Source organism: Ursus arctos, unplaced genomic scaffold (assembly GCF_023065955.2).
Source record: "Ursus arctos isolate Adak ecotype North America unplaced genomic scaffold, UrsArc2.0 scaffold_19, whole genome shotgun sequence".
NCBI classification, from domain to species: Eukaryota; Metazoa; Chordata; class Mammalia; order Carnivora; family Ursidae; genus Ursus; species Ursus arctos.
Genome location: NW_026622863.1, coordinates 24,049,411 through 24,074,936, shown reverse-complemented (window position 1 = coordinate 24,074,936; position 25,526 = coordinate 24,049,411). Strand labels below are relative to the sequence as shown.

Genomic DNA, 25,526 nt, shown 5'->3' with positions numbered 1-25,526 from the left:
CCAGCCCAGAAAGTCAAGAAAGGTTGAAATTCTCTTAAATGAGGCTTGCAGGACAAGAAGGACTTAGGCTAGAATAGACAAGATGAAGGCTCCTGGTCGACTGAGTAGCAGGTGAAAAGGAAATGACAGAAGTTGTGCATACACACATGTGAGCACAAAATGATACTGGCAAATAGGCAACCTCCTCAAGCTTTAAACATCACGATAAGGTGTCTGCAACTTGTTCAAAAGCAAAAGGGAATTGCTAAAGAGTAACAAGTGAAATATTTTTATATGTGTTCTACTGTGTATCCTTTGACTTACTAATCCCACTTTAAGGAAATAATCTAAGGAAATAATTATAAATTTGTGCAACTATACTGTTCAAAGTATGTTTCTAATATTGAGATTGTCTAAAATTAGAAAATTTTAAAATAATGTAAACATATTACAGTAAGGGCTTAAATGAAGAAAATCTTGGCTCACCCATATATTAGAATGCTATATAGCTGTTAAAGATACTGTGGAAAAAATATTTAATGGCATGGAAAGATGTTCATTACATGTTAAATGAAAAATGATTATATAAAACATATATAGTATAACACCGTTTTTCGTAAATATATATATACATACACACACACAGTAGGTACAAAAGAAATTGGAAGGCTATAAAACTGCACGTCAATTTATTCTTTCCTGTGGGATTATGGGTGATTTAAACGTTAATCCTTTTGCTTATTTTTTTTCTAACGTGTTACTTTTGTAATTAAAAAATTATATGTCTTCTATGTCTAAAGGTTTCTGGGGTGCCGGTCACAATCTATTTCTTGACCTCGATTGGGTTTACACTGGCCTTTGCTTTAAATTATTTGTTAAAAATTTTTTTGTTTAAAAATGTAAATCTGTTTAATAAACTTTCTTCTATAAAATGCGTGTTATATTTCAAAATTTTGTGTTTAATAAGCTGCACGTATATTTTTTTCAATATCTTATACGTAGTCCCAATATCTTATAGTGTCCCATAATTTCGGAGCAAAGTTGACACTTGACCGCAAACCCGCTTGGTTCACCCGCCTGGACGGCTTGGACTTCAAGCCCCAGCAAGCATTGCGGCCTGCACACCGGGAACTACGGGGTCCGAGACAGGGTTAGGGTTGCACGGTCTTTTCCCTCCCAGAAGCCCGCGGGCGGCTAGGAACACCGTCCGTGTCATGGCCGCGGGAGCCGGGACGGCAAGCCCCGCTTCCGGCCCGGGCGTCGTACGTGACCCGGAGGCGTCACAGTCGAAGAAGCGGCCCGGCCGGGAAGGCGGGGAGGGCGCGCGGCGATCGGACGCGATGGCGGGAGGAGGCGGGAGCAGCGACAGCAGCGGGAGGGCGGCAGGCCGGCGGGCGTCCCGCAGCAGCGGGCGGGCTCGGCGGGGGCGCCAAGAGCCGGGACTGGGGGGCGCCACGGAGCGGGGCGCGGGGGAGGCACGGCTGGAGGAGGCGGTCAACCGCTGGGTGCTCAAGTTCTACTTCCACGAGGCGCTGCGGGCCTTTCGGGGTAGCCGGTACGGGGACTTCAGGCAGATCCGGGACATCATGCAGGGTGAGGGCCAGACCTGGGAAAGGAGGCTGGCTGGGGAAGGGGATCTGTGGGGCGCTGGGGGGATCGCCGAGCCAACGATGTCTTCTTTCCCAGCTTTGCTTGTCAGGCCCTTGGGGAAGGAGCATACCGTGTCCCGGCTGCTGCGGGTTATGCAGTGTCTTTCGCGCATCGAAGAAGGGGAAAATTTAGGTATGGCAATTTCTGTGTTCTTCTCTGGGCTTATTTATGGTTACGTTGTTTTCCAACTTATGTCCGGAACTGAAGGATTCGGGGATAAGGCGCACTACTGTTTCGATCACAGTGGTCTTTTTCCTTCCAGAATGAGTCTGTTCTCTGGGTCTGGTTTTCTCCAGTTAAGATTCTCTTGGCTGTTTTTCTATTTTTTATTTTCTCCCACCTGTTTCTTGCTTGCCTTAACTTTGCTGCGATTTAGTGAGTTGAAGGCCAAATTTTCCCCCCATAGTAGAATGTTTTTCAGAGTATAAGCACTTTTTTTTTCTTTTAATTGAACTTAAGAGCTCTTTAGCAAAACTGTCTGCAGTTTCTGGTCGCTTGTATCTGAGGAGGATGTGTGTGTCCTGAAATTTGAGATGCAAATGCATGTGTTAAAAAAGAAATTTTTACTTGTCTTTGAAATTATTAAAAAATAGTCACTTCAAATTCATTGGTTTAAATTTGAACTCTTAACAGGTTTGTAAGCTTGTAGCCAGTATGTTAGCAAATCAAACGCAAATCTTTCTATATTTACATGTGTCTTTTCTGATAAACATGTATTTTTGGACATGTTTCTGCTCCTTATAAAATAGCTTAAAGCGAAAACTGTGTTCTTTGTCCTAGACTGTTCCTTTGATATGGAGGCTGAGCTCACACCACTGGAATCAGCTATCAATGTGCTGGAGATGATTAAAACGGAATTTACACTGACAGAGGCAGTGGTCGAATCCAGTAGAAAACTGGTCAAGGAGGCTGTAAGGCTCTTTTTATTTTCTTTTTCTTTTGACAAAAATCAGATGTCTTTGAGGATCCAATGCTTATCTTTTCTGTGTGGGGATGGAGAGAGCAAGTGAGCAAACTCAAACATAAGACACATGCAGATGTTACATCTCTTCAAGTGACCCCTTCCCAGGCCAGGCTTGGAAAGTGTTAATGGCAGGTATGCTGCTTTTGTGATTTTGGTTGTATTCTTGTGGCCTTGGCAGGAGAGGCCACAATACACAAGAAATGTGTCGGCATTGAAGACTGACATTTTGGAGGTTATTATACCATCCAGGAGCACTGTTAAAGGGCTAGAAGCAACTGGTCTACGTTTTGGTCATCCTTGTTTGTAATAAACCAAAGAGGATAGCTGGGGCCTTGGGAATTGTGGGATTGACTTTGAAGAGGAACATTCTCTTTGAACAAACAGAATTAAAGATGCTAGAATAATCAGCCAGTTAGAAAAACAGTAATGGTAGAAGATTGGCACAGCTTTTGTTCTTGACAAGGAAAAAACTACTGGAGTGTCTAGGAATTTGGGACTGTGAGTCATGGCTCAGGTAGCTTCAAGTAGTAGAACTTATTTTTATTTAAAACATGACTGGCAATGGGAACCAGCCAGAAAAAGCTTTTTCTTCCTCAGTAATCAAGGCTGGGGGTGTGGAAGCAGATGTAGAGGTGGGTACTGAAGAACAACAGCTCAGCATTGCCTTGGTAGTGGTAAGTAAGGGAACTGGTAAGAAGAGAGCACCCCCTAAAAAGATGGGATCTGACATGGGGGTGGGAAGATAAAACTTTGCTTAGCCAGGAAGACTTTCTGTCCCTTACCTGTGTGCTGGGTACTTAGGTACCCTGTTAAAAAAACAACTAGTGTGGGTGAGGTGCAGATATTTATTCAGTTAAGGATCTTGGGCAAGAACTACTTTTGGTCTTGGAAAGAATGCTCAGATAATCCAAATTCCAAAGAGGAATAATTCCAACAATAAATTTTTAGTGTAGGAAGGTCAGGTTTGTGTTGGAGGGAAAATGCCAGAAAAGACATATGAGCAAAAGAGGAGAAATCCATGCCTACTTTCAGAAGAGCTAAGGATCATTTCAATGGGAAGAAATGGTACCATGGGGCACTTGACTGGCTCAGTTGGTGGAGCATGCAACTCTTGATCTCAAGGTTGTGAGTTCGAGCCCCATGTTGGGTGTAGAAGTTACATAAAAACAGAATCTTGAAAAAACTGGGCAGAGAAGAAATGGTACCATTTCAAAGTAATTCATGTAATTCCTGTTAAGTAGGTAGCTGATTCAGAAGTGCAACTCCTTCAGGACAGAAGAGCTATAGATTTGTCTCTGTCCCCTCTTCTGGAAGAGTCTTGTGGGCTTTCATCTGTATGTTTGTTAATGTATTATTATTTATTATTTAAGTTTATAGGTCTTGTTTGAGGGCTTATGAAAAATCTGTTAGCAAAGTCTAAATTCTTTTAAAATAGTCAACTGTACTCTTATGTTGACTCCCTTCTGCTTTTCCATTTTCCATCATGTACAGATTTCTTATACTTACCGTATTACTGGTATTGCTGTGTACCAAATTACCCCGATATCTAGCAGCTTAAAACAGTAAATATTGTCTCTCATTTTCCAAGAGTTTGGTTCACCTGAGTGCTTCTGGCTTGAGGTTTCTGATGATATTGTAGTCAAGCTGTCTGCTAGGGTTGCAGTCATGTCAAGACTCAACTGGGGCTGAAGGATCTGTTCCCATGCTCACTGACATGGTTGTTAGCAGGACTCACTTTTCTTGCTGGCTGCTGGTTGGAGTCTTCAGCTCCTTGCCTGTCCACAGGGCTGCTTACAGCATGATAGCTTGCTTCCTCTGGAGTATGTGATCCAGAGAACAAGAGCCCAAGACAAAAGCTGCAGTCTTTTATAACCTAATTTCAGAAGTGTCATTTCTTCTGCCATATGTTGTTGGTCACAGACTGGATTGACTATGGATTAGTGTGTGGAATGGGACTATGAAGGGGGTGGGGATCATTGGGGGCCATCTTAGAGGCTGGCTACCACAATTACCTGGAACTCTTAGTTATTAAATGATGCCATATCACTTGCCTCCTCAATTTTTTTTTTAATTTTTCATTTAGAGTTATAGGATCTGTTAATGGTCATCTTTGGAAATTATCATGGGGTGCCTAGGCTATTGAGGCTTTTTGATGCATTTTAAGCTTTGTAAAGTGTCACAACAGTTCATTTAAATGGTGTAGGGATTTCTGAAGGTCTTTGGGACTCCTTCAGGAATCAAAACTATTTTCTTAACAGTGCCAAAACATTAGTTGACCTCCAGTGCATTGACTTTGCACTAATGGTGCAGAAGCACTGATGGGTAAAATTGCTGGTGCCTTAGCATGATCCAGGAAGTGGTAACTTGTAGTACCAGTCATTGTAGTCTTCATTGCCACATACTTGCAGTTAAAAAATAAATAAAAGCCAGTTTCAATTAAGAGTGTCTTTGATAAAGCAGTAAAATTAATTTTATTAAATCTAGACCCTTGAGCAAACATCTTTTCAGTATTTTGTGACAAAGTAGGAAGTTTGCCTAAAGCATTTCTGCCACATAACATGATGGGTTGTCTTCAGGAAGTCACTTGTGTGATTGCTTGACTTGCATGCTGTTCTAGGTGCTTTTTTAATGGAACACCTTTCTTTACGTGAAAGAACTGACAAATTTTGGTTATTTAGGTGTGGGCATTTGGCAGTCATTTTCTTGCAAAAGAGCAATGGGAACTTGTCACTTCAAAGAAAACAATTGGTAGTATTTGTTGCCAGTGATAAAACTCAAGCTTTCAAGTAAAAATTCAAATTTTAGAAAACCTGTATTGATATACTTGACAGCTTCCCAATACTTAGTCTTTTCTGATAAGATTGATGGTGGTTATTAACAACTGTGATTTAAAAAATATTTTTAATGAATGTGTCAACATTTGGAAGATCTACGTAACTTATTAAATAAATATTTTCCAAACAGCCAGTGCATTATATTACAAAATCATTCATGGGTAAAAGATCCATTTAGAATGCAAGATAGACTAAAAGATTTTAATCTTTTAGATGAAGATGATGAAAAGTTCACTTGGCCACGTTTGGTGTAAAGTCAAAGAAGAATATCCACAATTTTCTGAAAGGAGTATTAAAATACTCCTCCCTTTTCCAACTTCATATCTGTGAGGCTGGATTTTTTTTTTAATATACTTTACCCACAACAACACATCACATCAGTATGAACAGAGAGGCAGATATGAGAATACAATTTTCTTCTATTAAGCCAGCATTACATTTGCAAAAATGTAAAACAAGGCCAGTCTTCTCATTAAACTTTTGTTTAGAAAACATAGTAATTTTTCATAGTTATGTTTTTTATATTAACCTGCAATGAGTTTGTTATTTTTTAATGAATTAATAAATATTTTAAATTTTTCTCCGTTTTATATTTCTGATATGGTGATATGACACACATAAGCAAAAGCTCTTTGGGGTCCTCATTAACATTTAAAGGTATAAAGGAATCCTGAGACTAAAAAGTTTGAGAACTGATTCTGTAAGCTGTTAATTAATATCAAGGGTAAATTGGTTTTTTCTCTTCATAACTGAAAGATTCCTCAGTTAGGTTCCTGTGGAGAACAGCAAAGAGTAACATGTATGACATATTATCGGAAAAGCATTTATTTGTTGCTTTTTGCTGTGCAACATTCTCCCCTACACCTTTGGTAAGGGCATCTTTTCTTTTGGGGCCTTACCCCATTTTGGGGGGGCTGGGTGCATAAAACACAGTCTCTAAGTACCTTAATTCTTGAAATAAAAGGCTTTGTCAGAGCTTTTTAAGCATTCTTCCTTCCCATAACAGCCTGGTTTTTTTCTGAGTTTGCTTCTTTAGCCTTTCTTTCCTTCTGTGAGTTTTGATTTATTCTTTCTATGTGCTTTCTGCTATTTCACCCAAGAGACCTATCTCACCTCTACTGAAAATCTGTGCTTGGAATTTCCATTTTGTTTAAGTTAGCCAGAGACCATTGCTATTGCTTACACCCTAAGAATCTTTTTTTTTTTTTTAAGATTTTATTTATTTGACAGAGAGAGACAGCCAGTGAGAGAGGGAACACAAGCAGGGGGAGTGGGAGAGGAAGAAGCAGGCTCCCAGCGGAGAAGCCTGATGTGGGGCTCGATCCCAGTACGCTGGGATCATGCCCTGAGCCGAAGGCAGACGCTTAACAACTGCGCCACCCAGGCGCCCCACACCCTAAGAATCTTAACAGCTATATAAGAGAAGAAATTATACTTCTTTCTGAAAACTCTCAAGTGAAAAAAAAAAAAAGCAATAGTTCATCTCTCAAAACAAAAAGTTTCTAGGAAATTAAAAATAGTTTCAAAAGATAAACTCATAGTATAGACGTTGGAGGCAAACTTTAATTTAGAATTTGAAAGCATTCACATTTCCTTTATTTCACAAATTAAGTATAGTAGGACCTGGTTCTAATTCTGGAAAAGACAGAGTAAGCATACTCTCTTCTGTCCTTAATGCAAGTATAAATCCTAGAGAGAATATGTGGAGCAGCTGTCTGAGGATTCATAAATGTAAATGGTAGTAAGCAGATGGGGAAGAAGACCAGAATTTGAAGATCCACCAAATTGGTGATGATTAGTATACCATTTTTTCCTTCTCTGGTATCATCCAGCCTGGACTTGTAGTCTCCTGAGAAACCTAGAAATACACTCCAGGTGGGAACAGAAAGAACTCCAAGAAAGGCTTCCTCCCGCCTGAGGAGCAAGAAAGGGATCTCCTAAGAGTTAGGGAGGGTGGGAGAAATCCCAGGGTTTCTTTTCTCCCTTCTCTCCCGCCCTGGCACCCAGGCAATACTGCCCTGGTAGCAGCAGTGGCCCAGTGATGACATGATGACAGTGACAGCAGGGCTGACACTAGAACTAAAGGAAGAGGAGAACCCTTTCTCTTTAGCAGTGTAGCTGTGATGCCCCAGAACTTAGAGCAAATTCCATTGCTTTTTTTTTTTTTTTTTTTTACTGTCTATCCTGCTGCTTAGCCTTGGATGCCAATGCAGTGTGTGGCACAGTAGGAAAGCTAAATCCCAGGAATGCAAGGCTGGTTTGAAATTTGAAAATCAGTGTCCTTTATTCACTCTATTAGTTTAAAGAAGAATGAAATATATCTCTATCAGTTGATGCAGAAAAGGCATTTAACAAAATTCAATATTAGTTTATGATAAAAACACTCAGCAAACTACGAATAGAACTTTCTCAACCTGACAAAAGACATCTACAGAAAACCTACAGCTAACATCATACTTGACAGTAGAGGATAGAACACTTTGTCCTTAAGATCCAAAACGCATCCAAAAGGCAAGGATGTCCATTCTCACCACTTCCATTCCGTGTCATACTGGAAGACCTGGCCAGTGCAGTAAGTCAAGAAAAAGAAAAGGCAAGAGACTAGAGAAGAAGGGGGGAAAATGTCCCTATTTGCAGATGATATGACTGTCCGTATGGAAAATCCCATGCAGTATGCTAAAAAATCTGTAAGTAAGTTTAGCAAGATTGAAGGATATAAAAATCAACACACAGAGTTATTCATATTTCCAGTATATATTAGCAGTAAATGACTTGAAATGAAATCACAAAAACAGTGCCACTTACAATAGCTCCAAAAAAGAAAAAAAAGAAATACTTAGGTATAAGTCTAGCAAAACATGTACAGTATCTATATATGGAAAAACACAGAATGCTGATGAAAGAAATCAAGACCTAATAAATGGAAAGGCACACCATGTTCATGGACTGGAAGGCAACATAGATAAGAGGTCAGTTCTTTTTAGCTGACCTGTAGATTTAATATAATTCCAATGAATCTCAACAGGATTTTCTATAGACACAGACTGATTCTAAAATACAAATGGTAAAGCAAAGGAGCTAAAATAACCCAAACTATTTTGTAAAAGAAGAACAAAGTTGAAGTATTCACTACCCAATTTTAAGAATTACTATAAAGATACTCATGACCATAAATAAAGATTAATGGAACAGAAGACAGAGTCCAGAAATAGGCCTTCACAAATATGATACTGATTTTTGACAAAAATGTGAAAGCAATGCAGTGGAAAAGGTATTCAATAGAAAAAGGATGTCTTCAACAAATAATATGCAAACAGTTGGATGTCCATATGCAAAAACTGAACCTTGACCTCATTAAAAACTCACAGAAATTAATTCAAAATGGATCATAATCTAAATGTGAAATGTAAAGCTGTAAAGCTTAGAGAATAAGATGAAAGAAAAACTTTTATGTCCTCGACTTAGGCAAAAAGTTCTTAGTTATGACACTAAAAGCATGATCCATGAGAGGAAATTTTAAGAGGAAATAATGGTAAATTGGACTTAATCAAAATTTAAAACTTTTGTTCAGAAAGACACTGTTAAGAGAATAAAGACAAGCTATAAACTAGGAGAAAATATTTGCAAATCACATATCTGACAAAGGACTTGTGTCCAAAATATATAAAGAACTCTCAAAAGAAAAGTGTTATTTAAAAAATGGGCAAAAGCCTCACCAAAGAGAATATACAAATGGCATGTAAACACATGACAAGATGTTCAACATAATTTAGTTGATAGAGAAATACCAATTAAAACCACAGTGACTACTAGGACATACCTATTAGAATGGCTAAACTATTTTTTTTAAAGATTTTATTTATTTGACAGAGAGAGACAGCCGGCGAGAGAAGGAACACAAGCAGGGGAGTGGGAGAGGAAGAAGCAGGCTCCCAGCAGAGGAGCCCGATGTGGGGCTCAATCCCAAGTCCCAGGATCATGCCCTGAGCCGAAGGCAGACGCTTAATGACTGAGCCACCCAGGTGCCCCTAGAATGGCTAAACTTTAAAAAATGCTGACATTAATGTGTGCTAATGAGGATGTGGAGAAACTGGAACTCTTACACATTGCCAGTGGGAGTGTAAAATTGTAACAGCCACACAGGAAAACAGTTTAGCCATTTTTCTTTGTTTGTTTTTAAGATTTTATTTATTTAGGGGCGCCAGGGTGGCTCAGTTGGTTAAGCGTCTGCCTTCAGCTCAGGTCATGATCCGCGGGTCTTGGGATCGAGCCCCACATCAGGCTTTCTGCACCGTGGGGAGCCTGCCTCTCCTTCTCTGCCTGCTGCTCCGCCTGCTTGTGCTCACTCACTCTCTTTCTCTGTCAAATAAATAAATAATCTTAAAAAAAAAGATTTTATTTGTTTGATAGAGAGTGTGAGTTGGGGAAGTGGCAGGGAGAGGGAAAAACAGGCTCTTGCTGAGCAGAGAGCCCGACTTGGGACTCGATCCCAGGATACTGGGATCATGACCTGAGCCAAAGGCAGCTTAACCAACTGAGCCACCCAGGCGCCCCTAGCCATTTCTTATATAAAGTTAAATATATTTTTTCCATATGACCCAGCAATACCACTTTTGGGTATTTACCTTAGAGAAATGTTATGTTTACCCCAAAACCTGTACATGAATGATTTAACATCTATTCCTTATCACCAAAAATTGCAGACAACCCAAATATCCTTCAGCAGGTTAATGGATAAAAGTAGCACAGTAGCGCTCCCATCCCATCCCACCCATAGTTTCACTCCATGGTTTGAGTACTCATAGTCAATTGTGGTTGGGAAGCAGACGATCCTCCTTCTAACATATATGGTCAGTAGTAGCCTAGGGCTAAGTCTTAATGTCTGTGTCATTCACCTCACTTCACCTCATCACATGGGCATCTTACCATCTCACATCACAAGAAGGGTGAGTACAGTACAATAAGATATTTTGAGACCACATTCACATAACTTTTATTACAGTATATTGTTACATTTGTTCTAGTTTCCTGTTAATCTCCTACTGTGCCTAATTTATAAATTAAACTTGATCATAGGTAGGTATGTATAGGAAAGGGGAGTGGGAGGCATTACTATACATTCAAATAATGGAATACTGCTCAGCCATAAGAAAGAAAGAACTATAGATAATGCAACAACATAGATGGATCTCAAAGGCATTTATACAGAAGAAAAGACACGTCTCAGGGTGACGTCTAAAAAATAAGCACTACATGCTGTAGGATTCCATTTATATGACATTCTTGAAGAGATGGATCAGTGGTTGCCAAGGGGTGGGGGTGGAGGAGGGGTGACTACAGAAGGGTAGCACAAAGAGAGGTTTTTGGATTCCGGGTTTTTGTGTCCTCATTGTGGTGCTTGCAAGAGTCAATACATGATTAAAACTCAGGATACTACACCCCCCCCCAAAAAAAGTCCATTTTACTGTGTGCATGTTAAATAAAATTTAAAAACATAAGATCTAAATTACTTTATACAAAGTAAAACCTTTGAATTCTTCAAGAAAGTAAGTGTAGTCTTAGTACAGTTATTCTGAAAATGATGTAAAAATGAATGTGGTCATCTGACTATAAAATGAAAAGACCTACTTTGTACCCTCCCTGGGCAGCAAGAATTTATGGTTATGCCTGCTATTCAAGAGCATCTGACACCAGTTTCCTTTGCATGCTGAGGACAGAATCACCAGAGATTAATACTGAATTCCCTTTGCTATTCCTCCTTCTCTTTGTTTGTATCTCCTTCAGTTCTTCCCTGAAATGAAGATTGAAAGTATCTATGGACCAGTTTTCCTTCCCTGTTGTATGTGTGTGGTGTTTCTTTTACCTCTCTTTGAGACAGTATTTAGGGTAGCTACTTTATCCTGTTAGAATACTCCAAGTGCTCCCAAGTTTTCCCTGGCTTTTCTAATTTTTTAAAAAATGACACCTATATTTTTAAAATATCACTTACAAGTTTCGATCACTGTCATTTTTCCTCTACATATATTTTCTTGGGGTTTCTTTACTAAAGGACTCTCTTTCTCTGTGGCTGGTGAGACTTCTTCATCCTACCTGGAATTTTGCCCTCCTTGTGTGCTACTGTAGATACGCTGGGTTTGTTCGTCTCAGTAATTCCCTGAACACTTGAACTGGAGTTGCCAGCTGGGGTTTAGAGTAGTGAGAGGCTGTGCTGGTAGTCCTACAGAAATGGCCTCAGGCCTTTCCTGAATGGAACTAGCAGAACTCTGTGGTCAGCAAATGGCTTTTTTTCCCCTCACAGTATATCCTCCCCGCTCTGTCCCCATCATTATATCAAAGCTTTTGCATCCAAAAAGAACAGATCCAGTTGTTCTGGGGACCTGGAATGACTCCTGTCCATTTTGCCTTTCCTTAGGAGGCCCTATTCATATTGGGTAAATGGTCTGTAATCCAGAGGATCAGATTTTGCTTTATCAGCTATTTTTTTAAAAATCCAGTGTAATGTTGAAAATCAACTACCCTACACAATGAAAGGAGAGTGCTTACAGTTGTTTGTAATGCCTGAGCAGTGATTGTTAGTTTTTAAGTACGGGAATTTGACAATGTGAAAAAGTTCTTGGGTATATAAGACTCACTTTTACCTTTCAGTAGTTTATTTTAGTATCTGATATTCTGATTACACCTGTCATTATTAAAACAGTTAAAAAAAAAGGTTTTTTTTCCCCTTTTGTAGGCTGTCATTATTTGTATCAAAAACAAAGAATTTGAAAAGGCTTCAAAAATTTTGAAAAAACATATGTCCAAGGACCCCACAACTCAGGTAAATTTGATATATTTTTGCTCCCATGACTTAAATCCATCTCATTGCTTTCTGTGGGGAAAAAGGGAAAGGGTTTTTTGTCAGGAATGTTATCTAAATACTTGGCACCTTTAGCATGTTGTCTTTTATTTCTGGGATAGCTTACTGTGAGATTGGCTTTTCAAAATTTAATTTTCATTATACAGATTTACCTAAATTATTTTCTTGCCCATTTCTGTCAGGTTTGTGACAGAACTTTATTTAAGTGATCAGCACCAGGTATCAAACTATCAAGTTCTGTAACACTTCTAACTTTATTTCTGAAAATGCTGATCTGCAGACTTGAGAATCTGCCTTGGTGAGGACTTAATTCCTCTATTTTCTGGTGTCAAAAGCTCTGTTGGTGCCCTGCTCTTTTTTTTTCTTTATAAATCTAAATTTGAGTTCTTGAAAAGATAATACATGTACATAATAAAATTCAAAAGGTAAACAAAAGACCTTAGCTCATCTCTTAAGTCAGCCACCTCATTCCTCTCTTCATAGGCAACCAGTTTTTTTCTTTGATCCTTTCAGACATTCCGTGCATATGTAAGCAAACAAATGTGCATGTGTGTATATAGAGATATACATGTATATCCATTCTTCCTGCTCTTCCCATATGCACATGTGAGCATATTCTACACAGTAATTTGAGCATTTCGTAAATTGCTTTTTTCACTTAACGTTATCTTTAAGATCGTTCTGTATTACCACATAAGGAGCTGCTTCATCCTTTTTTTTCTTAAGTTTAAAAATCTTTATATAAATGTATAAAGGTACTATAGATCCTAAGTTCTTCATCTTTTTTTATAGCTACATAGTAACCCACTATGGCTGATCCATAATTTATCAATCTGTTCTTTGTGATAGGCTCCCCTTCCTATATATGTACCAGTGATTGCCATTGACAGCATTGTGAAAGTTCTGATAGTATTGTCTCAACTCACCATCATTGAATTTTTACTGACATGCTCCTTTCTTATGTCACAAATATTGGTCCTTTGTGTAGAAGCTGAGAAGTGATCTCCTGAACATCATCCGTGAGAAGAACTTGGCCCACCCTGTTATTCAGAACTTTTCCTACGAGACCTTCCAGCAGAAGATGCTGCGCTTCTTGGAGAGTCACCTGGATGACGCAGAGCCCTACCTCCTCACGGTGGGCCTTGGCCTTCTCTTCCCATGACCATGATGTGGCCTTGAGGATGTGCAGGCAATTAGAAAAGGACAGCTCTTTTTAGAAGTGAAAAGAGTAAATGTGTGTAAAAGACTTTGAATTATAGGCACTGTCTTCCTTAATTAAATGCCTTAAATAAACAGAAGCAGGGATCCTGACAGAGGCAAAATGGAACATACCTGGTTTCCCTCACCTCCCATTTATACCTCCTACATGTGATTAATCTGTGTGGCTAAAGTAGGGGCACACTTACAATTAGTGGTCGTTCCCAAAGGAGATGAAATTTGAGTTCATTTTGGGAGGAAGAGTGGTTTGGTAGACATGGTGTGATGCGGTTGATAACAGGAAGAGGGAATAACTGGAGAAAAAAGGTGGGACTAGAAGTATGATAACGCAAATGAAGCCAAATGAAGACATTCTTTAATTGGGTCAAAGTGATAAGCAGAAAGAATGGTAGCAGTGAGGCTCAGTGGACAGCATGTGGAAGAATTAAAACCCAGTCTGTCTGTCCTAGAGGGTGGGCTGTGATACTGGAAAACTGAGTGAGAAGGCTTGTTGTTGCTTTTTTCTTTTTTTTTTTTAATCACCAACATTTACAGAGTGTTGAGAATATCTTAGTTCGGGGTAGCTGGCTGGCAGAGTCAGTAGAGCATGCAGCTCTTGATCTTGGGGTTGTGAGTTTGAACCCCACATTGGGTATAGAGATTACTTAAAAATAGGATCTTAAGAAAAGAAAAGAAAAGAAAAGAAAGAAAGAAAATATCTTAGCTCATAACAGTAGATCTGCCAGGCCTGTATTACGATAGGATCATTGATCGTAGCAGTAAAATTTGGCAGATGTCAAATTATCTGCAAAGCAGATAGTTTGGGATTTTCAGGGTGCAGGTGTCAGGATACTTGAGCCTGGCCTACCGTCCTTTCTTTTGTATTCCAGATAACTGGAAAATAACCTGCCACTGTTTCTGTGAGGGGAGAGACCTCTCAGTTCTTAAGATATCACTTGTTAAAGGCATACATATCTGAAACAGAACGATACTGGACTGATTAGAAATGTATAAAATTTTAGGCAAAGGGAGACAGATGAGTAGTTGGAGTCAGAGCAAGATTGGCCCACTCAGGACTTTATGTGGTATTAGGATTTTCAGAGTTAATAGGCTTTGTGGAAATATAAAACATTTTAGACACAAACTAAAAAACACTAATATAAATATTAGTTATCTTAAGTTTGGGGAAAAAAAAGTCTGACTTTTGTGCATGACCCCAAAGGTATATTTGGCATTCAGAAACTAGATTAGGGATGAGACTGGAAGAACAGAAAAGGAAGTACAAAGTAAAATTACGTACTTATTTGTTGTCCAGAAGGTTAAAGAATTCTTGCAGTGTCAGGATGGTTAGCACCACTCAAACTGAATTCTCCTTTAGTATAGAAAACTGTGAGCCATTTTTTGAGGAAGGAAAAAGCAAGATATTTGAAAGAGTTCTTGCAAGTTCTCTCCCTTTCTATGTCCTCCTCTAGTTTATGCCTAGATTGGATTTTTTTTTTTTAAAAGATTTTATTTATTTGACAGAGAGAGAGACAGCGAGAGCGGAAACACAAGCAGGGGGAGTGAGAGAGGGGGAAGCAGGCTTCCTGCTGAGCAGGGAGCCCGATGCAGCGCTTGATCCCAGGATCCTGGGATCACGACCTGAGCCGAAGGCAGATGCTTAACAACTGAGCCACCCAGGGGCCCCTAGATTAGATTTATAAGTGAACATGTTTGCATGTTGAGTATGTATGTTTGTGGTGAAAGAAGAGAATTAATGAAATTCTGTGACTTCCTCTTCCTGATGACATCCTTCTTTTCCCAGATGGCCAAGAAGGCTTTGAAATCTGAGACTGCTGCCTCAAGTACAGTGAAGGAAGATAAACAGCCAGCACCAGAGCCTGTGCAAAAGCCACTCAGAGAACCTGCAAGGTGAGAGGGATGCCCTTTTGCGATCTTAGGCGAAACACAAGGGTAGTCTGTTGGAAGCATTCTCCTTTGAGTAGAATCAGTTAGTTCCTCCTGGTACTGAAATGTTACTGGGTTACTTGTACAAGGCACTGTGGGAGTTGCAGAGCACACCCCGGGAAAATGAGGATATTGAAGACAGGATGTCATATCCCTGACAGAAGTTCCCAACTGGCTATTTCTCAAAGGTTCTTTCCTTCTCTGTTCTCCTATCCTTGCCTTGCCCATATCTACGCACTACTGTGGATACCTGATCTCTTAATGCATTGTTCAGACTTGGGAATCCGTTTCCCAAAACAAGTTTTTAAAGAGGGGATCACAAGTTTAGATGCCTTTGGGGGCCCAGTAGGAAATGTACAGGAGTGGGTGTAGGATAATACAATTCAGAGCATGTGAGTGTGAACTGAAGAGGGCATGCTTTTCAGCTTTGTGTGATTTTGCTATGTGGGAATGTCCAAGGATGCCCAAACTTGAGTTCAGATTTTTGTGTGAGACATCTAAGGTGTTTTGTTTTGTTTGTTTTTTTGAGCTTTCCCCGTTTCTGAATGTTGGCAATTAGTCCAACTAAAAAAAACAAAACTTGCATAGCTTAGGCAACAAGTCATATCTGCCAGCTGGGTTTGGTTTGTAGGCTGCCAGTTTGCCCTCTCCTAACAGTTTTTATTTAAAGTATACTAGTTACTCCAAATGATAGATGAATTTACCTTTATTATGAAAAGGCAGTTTCTCACTGATCTAAGACTGTGTGGCACACTTCTAATTCAGAGAATTCTCAAAAGTCCTATTTAGAAGTGTACTGTAGGAGAAAGGGGACAGAATGGAGACCTTTCCTTCTCTCTCAGGAGGGTTGGACTGGACAGCAAGGTGAGATTGCTACATTGTCGGTTGGTTGCCCAGGCCGACTTGTAGCTGTTAGGCACTATACGTAGTGGAAAGCAGTGCTTTAGTTCATGCAGACAAAAGGGGTAAGTGCACCGGCTAAAAAGGTTTCTTGGAGGGGGACTGTCATTGGCCGTAGTCCTTTAAGGTTCTCTCTTACTTGGAGTTTTAAACTCCAGAGTTCAACTTATGTATTTAAAGCCTCTACTTATGCTTATAAATGGAAGTTTTATAAAGTTGTTCTGAGCAATTTCTTTTCTAATTTTTTTAAGATTATATTATTTGAGAGAGAGAGAGAACAGAAGCAGGGGGAGGGGCAGAGGGAGAGGGACATGCAGACTCCCCACCGAACACATAGCCTGATGTGGGGCTCAATCCCAGGACCATGAGATCATGACCCAAGGTGAAGTAAGACACTCAACCTACTGAGCCACCCAGGAGCCCCTCTTTTATTTTTTTAAATGAAGAGTCCTCAACTGGAAGAGTCCTCTGTCTTATTTGAAGCTTCACACTTTGGAGAAGTTGTGGCTATTTGGACGAGCATTGATAATGGTGAGATTGATCTTTGTATATTTGCTTTCTATATAGGCAGTTACGGAGTACTCCAACCACCATTGGAATTATGACCTTGAAAGCAGCTTTCAAGACTCTGTCCAGTGCACAAGATTCTGAGGCAGCCTTCTCAAAACTGGACCAGAAAGATCTGGTACTTCCTAGTCAAGTGTCCCTGCCATCACCAGCCCTCAAAAACAAGAGACCAAGAAAAGATGAAAATGAAAGTTCAGCCCCTACTGAGGGTGAGGGTGGCTCTGAACTGCAGCCCAAGAACAAGCGCATGACAATAAGCAGATTGGTTTTGGAGGAGGACAGCCAGAGTACTGAGCCGAGCGCAGGTCTCGACTCCTCCCAGGAGGTCGTCCCAGCATCACCATCCAAGCCCACCGTTCTCAACCAGCCCCTCCCTGGGGAGAAGAATCCCAAGTATGAAGACCTTCTTTGTAGCAGTTTTGGGGCTGGTTGGTGGGCCTGGTTGGGCCTGGTATTGCTTCCATGAATGAAGTAACTTTCAGCTAAGTTATTCACCACCAAGGCTTGCTCAGACTGCTAGAATGTGACTTGGGAGTGGGGAGCGACAACATAGCCATCCCTGGCAATTCTGAAGCCCCACCCATGGGCTTCCAGGCACTGCTCTAGGCGTGAGTGAGGACGGAAGGGTTTCCCAGCCTCCTACTCATCGCTGCTTTCATTTTTAGCAAACTTCTGAGTGCCTTGACTACTAAATATCAGTCTTCTTTGTTAAAAGAAACTTGTTTGATTTGGGCTACTTTAGACTTTGATCCTTAAAAAAGATTTATGAATATTTATAGTTTTGCACCTTCTAAGAGCAATTAAGACTTGGCACATTGAGTAAATATCTACTAATCTCTCACATTCTGCTAGGTTCTATGGGGCAGTGGTTAGAATGCTTTTATTTTGCTCCCCATCATGACCCCCAACCTGGCTTTCAAGTTCTGCTACCCTTGTGCCCTCTTGTGGATCCTTCCTCCAAGCAAACTGGTTTGCTTGTTCTCTCTGGAACACATTCTGTTTTTGCTACTGTACTTTTCTTGCTTCCTCTCATTCCCCACAGTTGGACTATCATTCCTCCATCATTGCTTGTGAGAATCTCATCCATCCTTCAAAGGGAGGAGATGCTGATATTGACTAAGTACTTTCCATGGGCCAAGCACTTTTCACATATTATTTTACTGAATCTCTAGAATCCTCATTCTGTGAGTGACATATTACCCCCATTTTAGAAGGTTTAGAAAAGTTATTAACTTGCCTGAAGTCACAAACCTGAAAAGTGGCAAAGTTGGGCTTTTGGGATTTTTTTTTTTAAAGTAGGCTGCACAACCAGTGTGGAGCCCAGTGAGGGGCCTGAACTCAGATCTTGACTCAAAAGTCCATGGCCTATACACCATGTACACCAAGCTGCCTCTTAAAATTCTGCCTCCTCCATGAATCTCCCCTGGTCACCCTGCTGTAAGTGATCACCTCGCTGGTCTCCTAAGGCCACTGACATCTGTGCCACTGCTCTTTTGTAGTTGTGTGGGGACCTGTGTTCTGACATGCACGTGCTAGGTGCCCAGAGAGACTGTAACATCTAAATGATTAATACTCGGGCACAAATCTGCACTATATGTACCACTGTCTACATCTGGAAATGAGTGAGTCATTGGCCGGGCAAGCAAATGGAGCTCAACACATTTAATTCTCATTTGATATATGATCTCCTTTATTCCTAGCAGTAGTCCTGTAAAGTACAGATATTCCCATGAACAGGTGAGGAAACTATGGAGAGTACATGGCTGCAGTGGTTTTATAAATGGGAGGATTCGTGAAGGTTTAGACCTATCCACTTCTCTCGTGTGTGAAGTGCATGAAGTATGATGGGTACTCTAAAGCAGAGGTTGGCAAACTACAGCCCCTGGGCCAAATCTACCTGGTACCTGTTTTTATAAATAAAGTTTTATTGGAACTCAGCCACAAACATCATGTATGTATTGTCTGTGGCTGATTGTGATGCTACACTGAGTTGAGTAATTGGAACAGGGCCGGTAAGGCCTGCAAATGTGAAGATATTATCTGGCCCTTTACAGGAACAGCCTGGCTCTAAAGGAATTGTGTGAGCTACCTGGGAGCTCCAGGAAGAAGAGTTGAGCCTGCTCAGCAAAGTTATGGGGACAGCAAGCCTTGCAGAGGAGCAAATGTTGAGCTGACCTTGAAGGAAGAGTAGGAAGTCATCAAGCATATTGTGGGGTGGGGCTCTAGGCAGCAGAAACCCCTTGTATAAAGTGTTGAGAAAGCCTACCAAGCTCCAGAAAATGTCATGTACTCTGTATGACAGAATATAATGCACAGAGAGGATGAAGGGAGAAATGTCAATAGGTAGATGGGCCAGGTTTTGAGTTCCTATTCTGTCAGGCAGAGGTTCTTAAGCTGGGTTTCGTATCACAGTTACCGGTGGAATGTTTAATAAAATACATAATCCCAGGCTCCTGAGTACTGAATTAGAAGGGGCCAGCGGATGGGTCTGTAATCTGCTTTTCTAACTATGCCCCCAGATAATTCTAATACATCTAATCTGAGGGCCTGATGAGCTACCATTGATGGCTTCTGAACAGGCAGTGAGGCAAAGGACACAAGACGGTGGCTGGAGACTGCTACGGGATGAATAGTTAGGACCTGGAGGAAGCTGGGCTGGTGGAATTGAAGGCAGGATTAGAGTACATCACCTGGAGGGCAGGGTCACAACTACTAGATTTTTATATGTCCTATGGCACTTGGCAAGGACAAGTGCTGATTAGGTATTTATTAACCAAATAATAATTCTTGGTTCTTATATTTTAAAGGGTCGTACCCAAAACTTCTATAAAAGGCCAGCAAAGGGTAAACATTTTAGGCTTTCTGGACCACTTGTGTCTCTGTTGTTTATTTTTTGTTTTTTACAATCCTTTGAAAATGTAAAAACCATTCTTAGCTCAAGGGTTGTACAAAAACCAGCCACAGGCTGTAGTTTGCCTACCCCTCAAGACCAGACCCCTCCAGCCTATTCATTGCTCATCAAGTTCTAACTTTACCAATAGGAGCGCAAGAAGTGACCTGACTTGCCCAGGACCACAAGCCATCAGTGAGATGAGGACCCAGATCTCAGTCTCTTCTACCAGAGAAGTTAGGCAGTACCAAACATTTGTAAACAAAATAAGTACTGAGTTCAAAGGAAGAGCAGGAGGTCACCAAAGTGATCTGTGCAGAACGTCTGCAGGAAGAATGAGCAGATACGCAGGTGGAAATGACAGGCCCGGAAGTTAAAATCAGTTTTATCGCAGCATGGGGATAAGCAGGTAGAAAATTCAAACTGTAATCCTGACTTATTTATAAATGGTAATTAACACAGTTAATATCCTGAAAAGGAAAAACCTCATGCAATCTTTTCACTTGTCTCAAGCAAATCATTCTCAGAAATACTGGGGGATATGAGCCAATTTAAGCATAATGGAAAGTAGATGGTTCACCATTTGTCTCAGCCATGTAAGTAATTTCATAGAAAACTCATGGAATTCAAGAATTTGTTTTTCAAGTCTACTACTTAAATGAACTGCTTTCATTACTCATTTGCAAAATACATAGCCACCTTAAAAATAAATTTCTGTTCATAGTGGGGGAAGGAGACTGAGGTTTGTCTCTACTCTCTTGATTGAGTTTTACAGGTCATTTGATCTATATAAATTCTTCAAAATTTAATTCAGATACATTCCATGTAGTTTTGTAATAGATGTTACAATTCTGAGGTCAGATTTGCACTGTGTTCTATTCCCAGGGCAGGTGTACTATTAATCAGGTAACACGGTTACAGTTGATTAGAAAAGACTGACTACATTTTTCATCTATTCAATAATTCAGGTTTTTGGACTTTTTTTGGTTATACTCAAGTACTTGACATTTCATGTGCACAGGAAGGATTCTTATTTGCTTACTGCTCTAATCTTCAATGTTATAATTTATTTGCAGCTCTTTGATAATTCTGTTATTACTTCAACACATGTTTTTCCAGCTGCTGTTAGGGTATGTGTCACCGTGCTAGGTGTTTGGGGTAGACAGGTGAAGATACAGCCCTTACCTGCAACATTCATATGATTAGGGGTATGTTATGAAATGGCTGTTTAATAAAGTAGAAGCACAACCACAAGGGCAGAGGAGTGGGGACTTTGTGTTTTGGGGGCCTGGATTTAGGGCAGGCTTCATTGAGAATGAAGGCCTTAAAAAATGGGTAGAATATATTTGGCAGGGAAGGGAATCCTGAGCAGAGGGAACAAGGAAAAGAGCAGAAGGCTTGGCTCTGCTGTTAGTGCTGATGCGGTCGTGGGGACAGGGTTGGAGAGAGGTTTTGGTAGTAACTGGCTGGAGCCAGAGTGGATGATCTTGACTGACCCATACAGGCTTCATTGTTGAGGCAGTGAGAAGTGATCACGGAACAGAGAGGGCTGAGGTAATTTTAGACTTATGTTCAGGTGGTTTAGGAAGGGGCTAGGGACAGAGACTCCAGTTAAGAGACTAGTGTAATACTGGTGAAAGGTACCATGTGCTTGGACAAGAGGAATGGAGAGGGAAAAGAGCACAGTCCAGAGAGAGGACTGGGCATGTCTTTGAAAGACTGGGAGCAGTTTGCTCACTCTAGGTTAGAAGAATGCTGACACCTTCAAAATTAAAGTCAAAACCAACCAAACAAAAAGGAAAACGAGCAGGTTTTGAGGGGGATAGTGATGTATTCACTGCTCAGTTTGAGGGCTGATCCTGCAGCCTGCGGGACGATGACATGGAAATGCCTGGCCAGGTCAGGATTTGGGAGTTGTGTGTAAGTGAATCTCAACTGTGGTCACAGCAGAACAGGGAGGAGTACAGGCCATGAGAGAGCCAAGGACAAAATATGGAATGACCCCAATGATCTGTTTTACATCTTGTCCTCTTGTTGATCTCCCCTCAGAGTACCCAAAGGCAAGTGGAACAGCTCTAATGGGGTTGAAGAAAAAGAGACATGGGTGGAAGAGGATGAACTGTTTCAAGTTCAGGGTAAGCTAGGACATTCTCCTTGGTCCTTGACACTAGCTGAATTATAGATGCATTTTACTATCATATTAATGTTTTAGCAACTGCTTGTCTCCAAACTAGAAAATGTCCAGCAAGTTCCTTATTGTGATTCATGAGGAGTCAGTTTTATGTCCTTTCCCATTGAACAATGGAGACTGTCAAAGCAACACTTTATATTTAAAGAGAGTTCCTGGTTTTGTTTTAATAAATCCTATATTTAATTGCAGCTGATGTTCTTCCTAAAGTCTTTTAATTAAAAAAGGTAGATGTGGTCATTCCCTGCATTTCTTGTTTAAGTAAAAAATCTCTTACCAGTTTTGATATATAATTTTTTTCTAAAGTAAGAAACTTTACTTTTCCATAATTAATACTAAAGTTCATAGCATTTGCAGTAGAATCTCTCCCACCACATACTTTGCATTCTAATGGAAATTATCTTAAGTGCTAAAACATAGTCTTGGAGATTCTAAAGACTTTGGTAACACAGCAACAGTAAACCTCTGCCAGTCCCAAAGGTTTTGTCCTTAAAAAGTACCTTCGTTGGCATAAACGTAGTTGGCAAGATCAAGATCACACAGGAAATGGGGGAAGTAACAGAAAATCAATAAAAGTGGCATAAAATACTTAAAAACAACAGGATATAAAAGTTCTAGAAAACATCCACGTCCAGTGCAGTCCAGATTTGTCAACTTTAAAATCTGCTTCCACTATAGTATGAAATACTTCATAATTTAAAACGAAATAATCTCCCCCTGTAAGTATCCCTTTTCCTGAGCCACCTTCATTGTTTAGGAAGCACTGGTAGGACTGTAGCATCGGCTGAAGCAGACACTCAGCAAGTCATGTTTATGCAACTTTGCCTTTTCTTGCAGCTTTTTAACGGCTTTTGTTGTTTTCCACTGGCATGTCTTTTATGCTAGTAGCCCTCTGACCTTTAAAAAATTATCTTGGTGCATTTTTTTGAGGCCTCATGTCTTTCCATATGGTGAGAGGGTGGAGCTTGAGCAGATCTGTGGTCTCTCAGAGTGGGGAGCAATAACTCTCCTGTTCTTTTGTTTAAAGAACTGAACCACATTTTACTTAATTTTACTAAAATGATCAGGGATTTGAAAATTCTGGCATAAAACAGTAAAACTGTGTTATTTCAAAGCAGTGGTTAGCAAGGGGTTACAAAGCAGAAATTACACACACACACACACACACACACACACACACACACACACACAAGTATATAATACAGTTGACCCTTAAACAACAGAGCTTTGAAATGTACAGGTCCACTTATACACATTTTTAAAAATACAGTATAATACTGTTAATATATTCTTACGATTTTCTTTTTTTATGATTTACTTAATAGCCTTTTCTCTAGCTCACTTTATTGTGAGAATATAGTTATAATACATTTAATACATGCAAAATATGTGTTAATTGACTGTTTATGTTATTGGTAATGTTTCTGGTGAACAGTAGGCTATTAAGTTTTTGGGGAGTCAGCATGAATTTTTGACTATATGGGGGGTTGGTGCCCCTAAACCCTGCATTCTTTAAGGATCACCTGTAGATGTGTATATATTAGGGTTTTATATACCACAGTCCCTCAGTAATTTTAGAACATCATGTAGGTTGTACTAAAGAGCCTGAAAATCCATCACTAACCAATATTTAATGAATGTGTATGGGGCGCCTGAGTGGCCCAGTTCTTAACGAATGTATGTTACATATTGGCTCTGTACAGATTCTCATTGGCTGAAATGATTGATATCTTGCAAACAAAGGACAAAAACAAATTACCCTTCAGTGATACCCTTCTTCTCTGAATGTTGGGAAAATTTCAGTTAAGTTTTCCCTTGAGGAACAGTCGATGTCTTTTTCTTGTGGTTTATGCAGAGAAAGGTGAACTCTGAAATGAGTCTACTTTTAATGTTTTCCAGCAGCACCAGATGAAGAGAGTGCAACCAGTGTAACAAAAAAGCAGGTAATTTAAAATTACTTTTTCTGACCGTTTCTGGTAATGTGGGTAGAACAGAGGTAAAATAAACACATCTAGCACAGGCTACCCATGCACCTGTAAAAAGGTCTTTGGCAATTTTCAGATAATCCAAACTAAGTTAAAGTAATAGTTATTTTCTGGAAGAAAAATCTAGGACAGAAACCTGACACATTTTCCTGACCATGAACAACACTGTTTGGAGTTTTGAATGTAGAAGTGATTAGGATGAAATGGCAGGACATTGAAAATTATTAAATGTCTAAATCCACAGTGTTAATTTATCTCTATCATGTTTTAAAAATATAAACCCTTCTTTGGGGTTCAGATTATTGTCCTAGCATTCTTGAGTTTACCTCTTCACTGTATGAAAATGAGAATAAGTGGAGAGACGGGTTGTGATAAGTATTTTGGTCTTCTTTTGCAGAAGTGGACCGTAGAAGAAAGCGAGTGGGTCAAGGCTGGAGTGCAGAAATACGGGGAAGGAAACTGGGCTGCCATTTCCAAAAATTACCCATTTGTTAACCGAACAGCTGTGATGATTAAGGATCGCTGGCGGACCATGAAAAGACTTGGCATGAACTGAAACAGGCTTTCATTTCCAGAGAATTCACAGGAGCATGGTTCCTAATAATAGCCCCTGATAGTCTGTTGTTTCTTTCAGAAGCTGGGCTGGGATGAGAATTTTGGGCATCCTCCTCTGACGTGGGGGAGGTCCCAGTTCTACTTCATCGCTGTTGGAGATCATGAAGCTGAGAAACAAAGCCAAGTCCACCCCATGTCCTTGGCAGAGATGACAGGCACATAGCTTGTACAGTGCCAGAATATCATTAGTATTTCCCTTCTTTAGTGGTTTGCTTGAATTTTAAATCCCTGGTAATCAGTAGAACCTTCTCCTAGGAAATGGTGGAGTCTGTTAGGAACCACTTATGACTCTGACCTGTTAAAACCAGCAACATGAGCATTATTTGGAGTGAACTTGTTCCAGGTAAAGCTTTGGCCTTCTGATGCAAATGCAAAGGAACTTCATCTGTCAGGAACCCAGGCTGATGAGAGACCAGTCTTGGTGGAATCAGAGTCTCTTTTAAAAACTCTTAAGTCAGTTGTAACATCAACATCTAGACCTGACAGCCTTGGCATTTGCTTTTAATATTTGCTGGGCTACGTAGGCAGGTTTAACCTCCACCTCTCCTGTGGTTGAACCAGTGTGTTTTTTTGTAAAACGGTGATTGTAGATAAGCTTAGCCCTTTCCCCCATCCCCTCTGCCCAATTTCCTTCTTTATGCTGGACTTTTAAAGCTTAAAAAATCTTGACTGAATATAAATGCTTAATTCCATTCTTTGTGAAATGGTTGCTTCCGCCTGATTCCCTAATTGTGCTGTGTTAGTGTCTTGCTCTAAAACTCAACATTCCCTTCTCCTTTTGTACTGTGTTGTGCTTGCTGTCTCTCTCGGACATCCTTAAAGACCGTCTTTTTGGCACAAAAAAAAAAAATCAGTAAAGTGTTTTCTGTAATCTTTTTTTAAAATATGAGAACTAATTATTGTCCATAACTTGTAGCATTCTTCATTAAAGTCTTGCTTCTCTCAAATGTTAAG

At 40.1% G+C, this 25,526-nt stretch overlaps 2 protein-coding genes across 4 annotated transcripts in view; one reads left to right on the top strand and one right to left on the bottom strand.

The window, feature by feature from the left end:
* Positions 1 to 25,526, bottom strand: part of NIP7 (nucleolar pre-rRNA processing protein NIP7) — a 60,436-nt gene that overhangs the window by 24,154 nt on the left and 10,756 nt on the right. The window lies entirely within an intron of this gene.
* On the top strand, positions 1,149 to 25,519 carry TERF2 (telomeric repeat binding factor 2). 2 transcript variants are annotated; one of them, XM_057314204.1, is made up of 10 exons: positions 1,149 to 1,572; positions 1,666 to 1,761; positions 2,410 to 2,540; positions 12,158 to 12,244; positions 13,272 to 13,418; positions 15,285 to 15,391; positions 16,895 to 17,287; positions 21,834 to 21,919; positions 23,875 to 23,915; positions 24,355 to 25,519. In XM_057314204.1, exons 1-10 carry the CDS (start codon positions 1,194 to 1,196, stop codon positions 24,511 to 24,513), a joined length of 1,626 nt encoding a protein of 541 aa, XP_057170187.1. In that variant the 5' UTR covers positions 1,149 to 1,193; the 3' UTR covers positions 24,514 to 25,519. The 2 variants fall into 2 exon arrangements, with proteins under 2 accessions (XP_057170187.1, XP_026350894.1); XM_026495109.4 differs by having other exon boundaries at positions 23,872 to 23,915.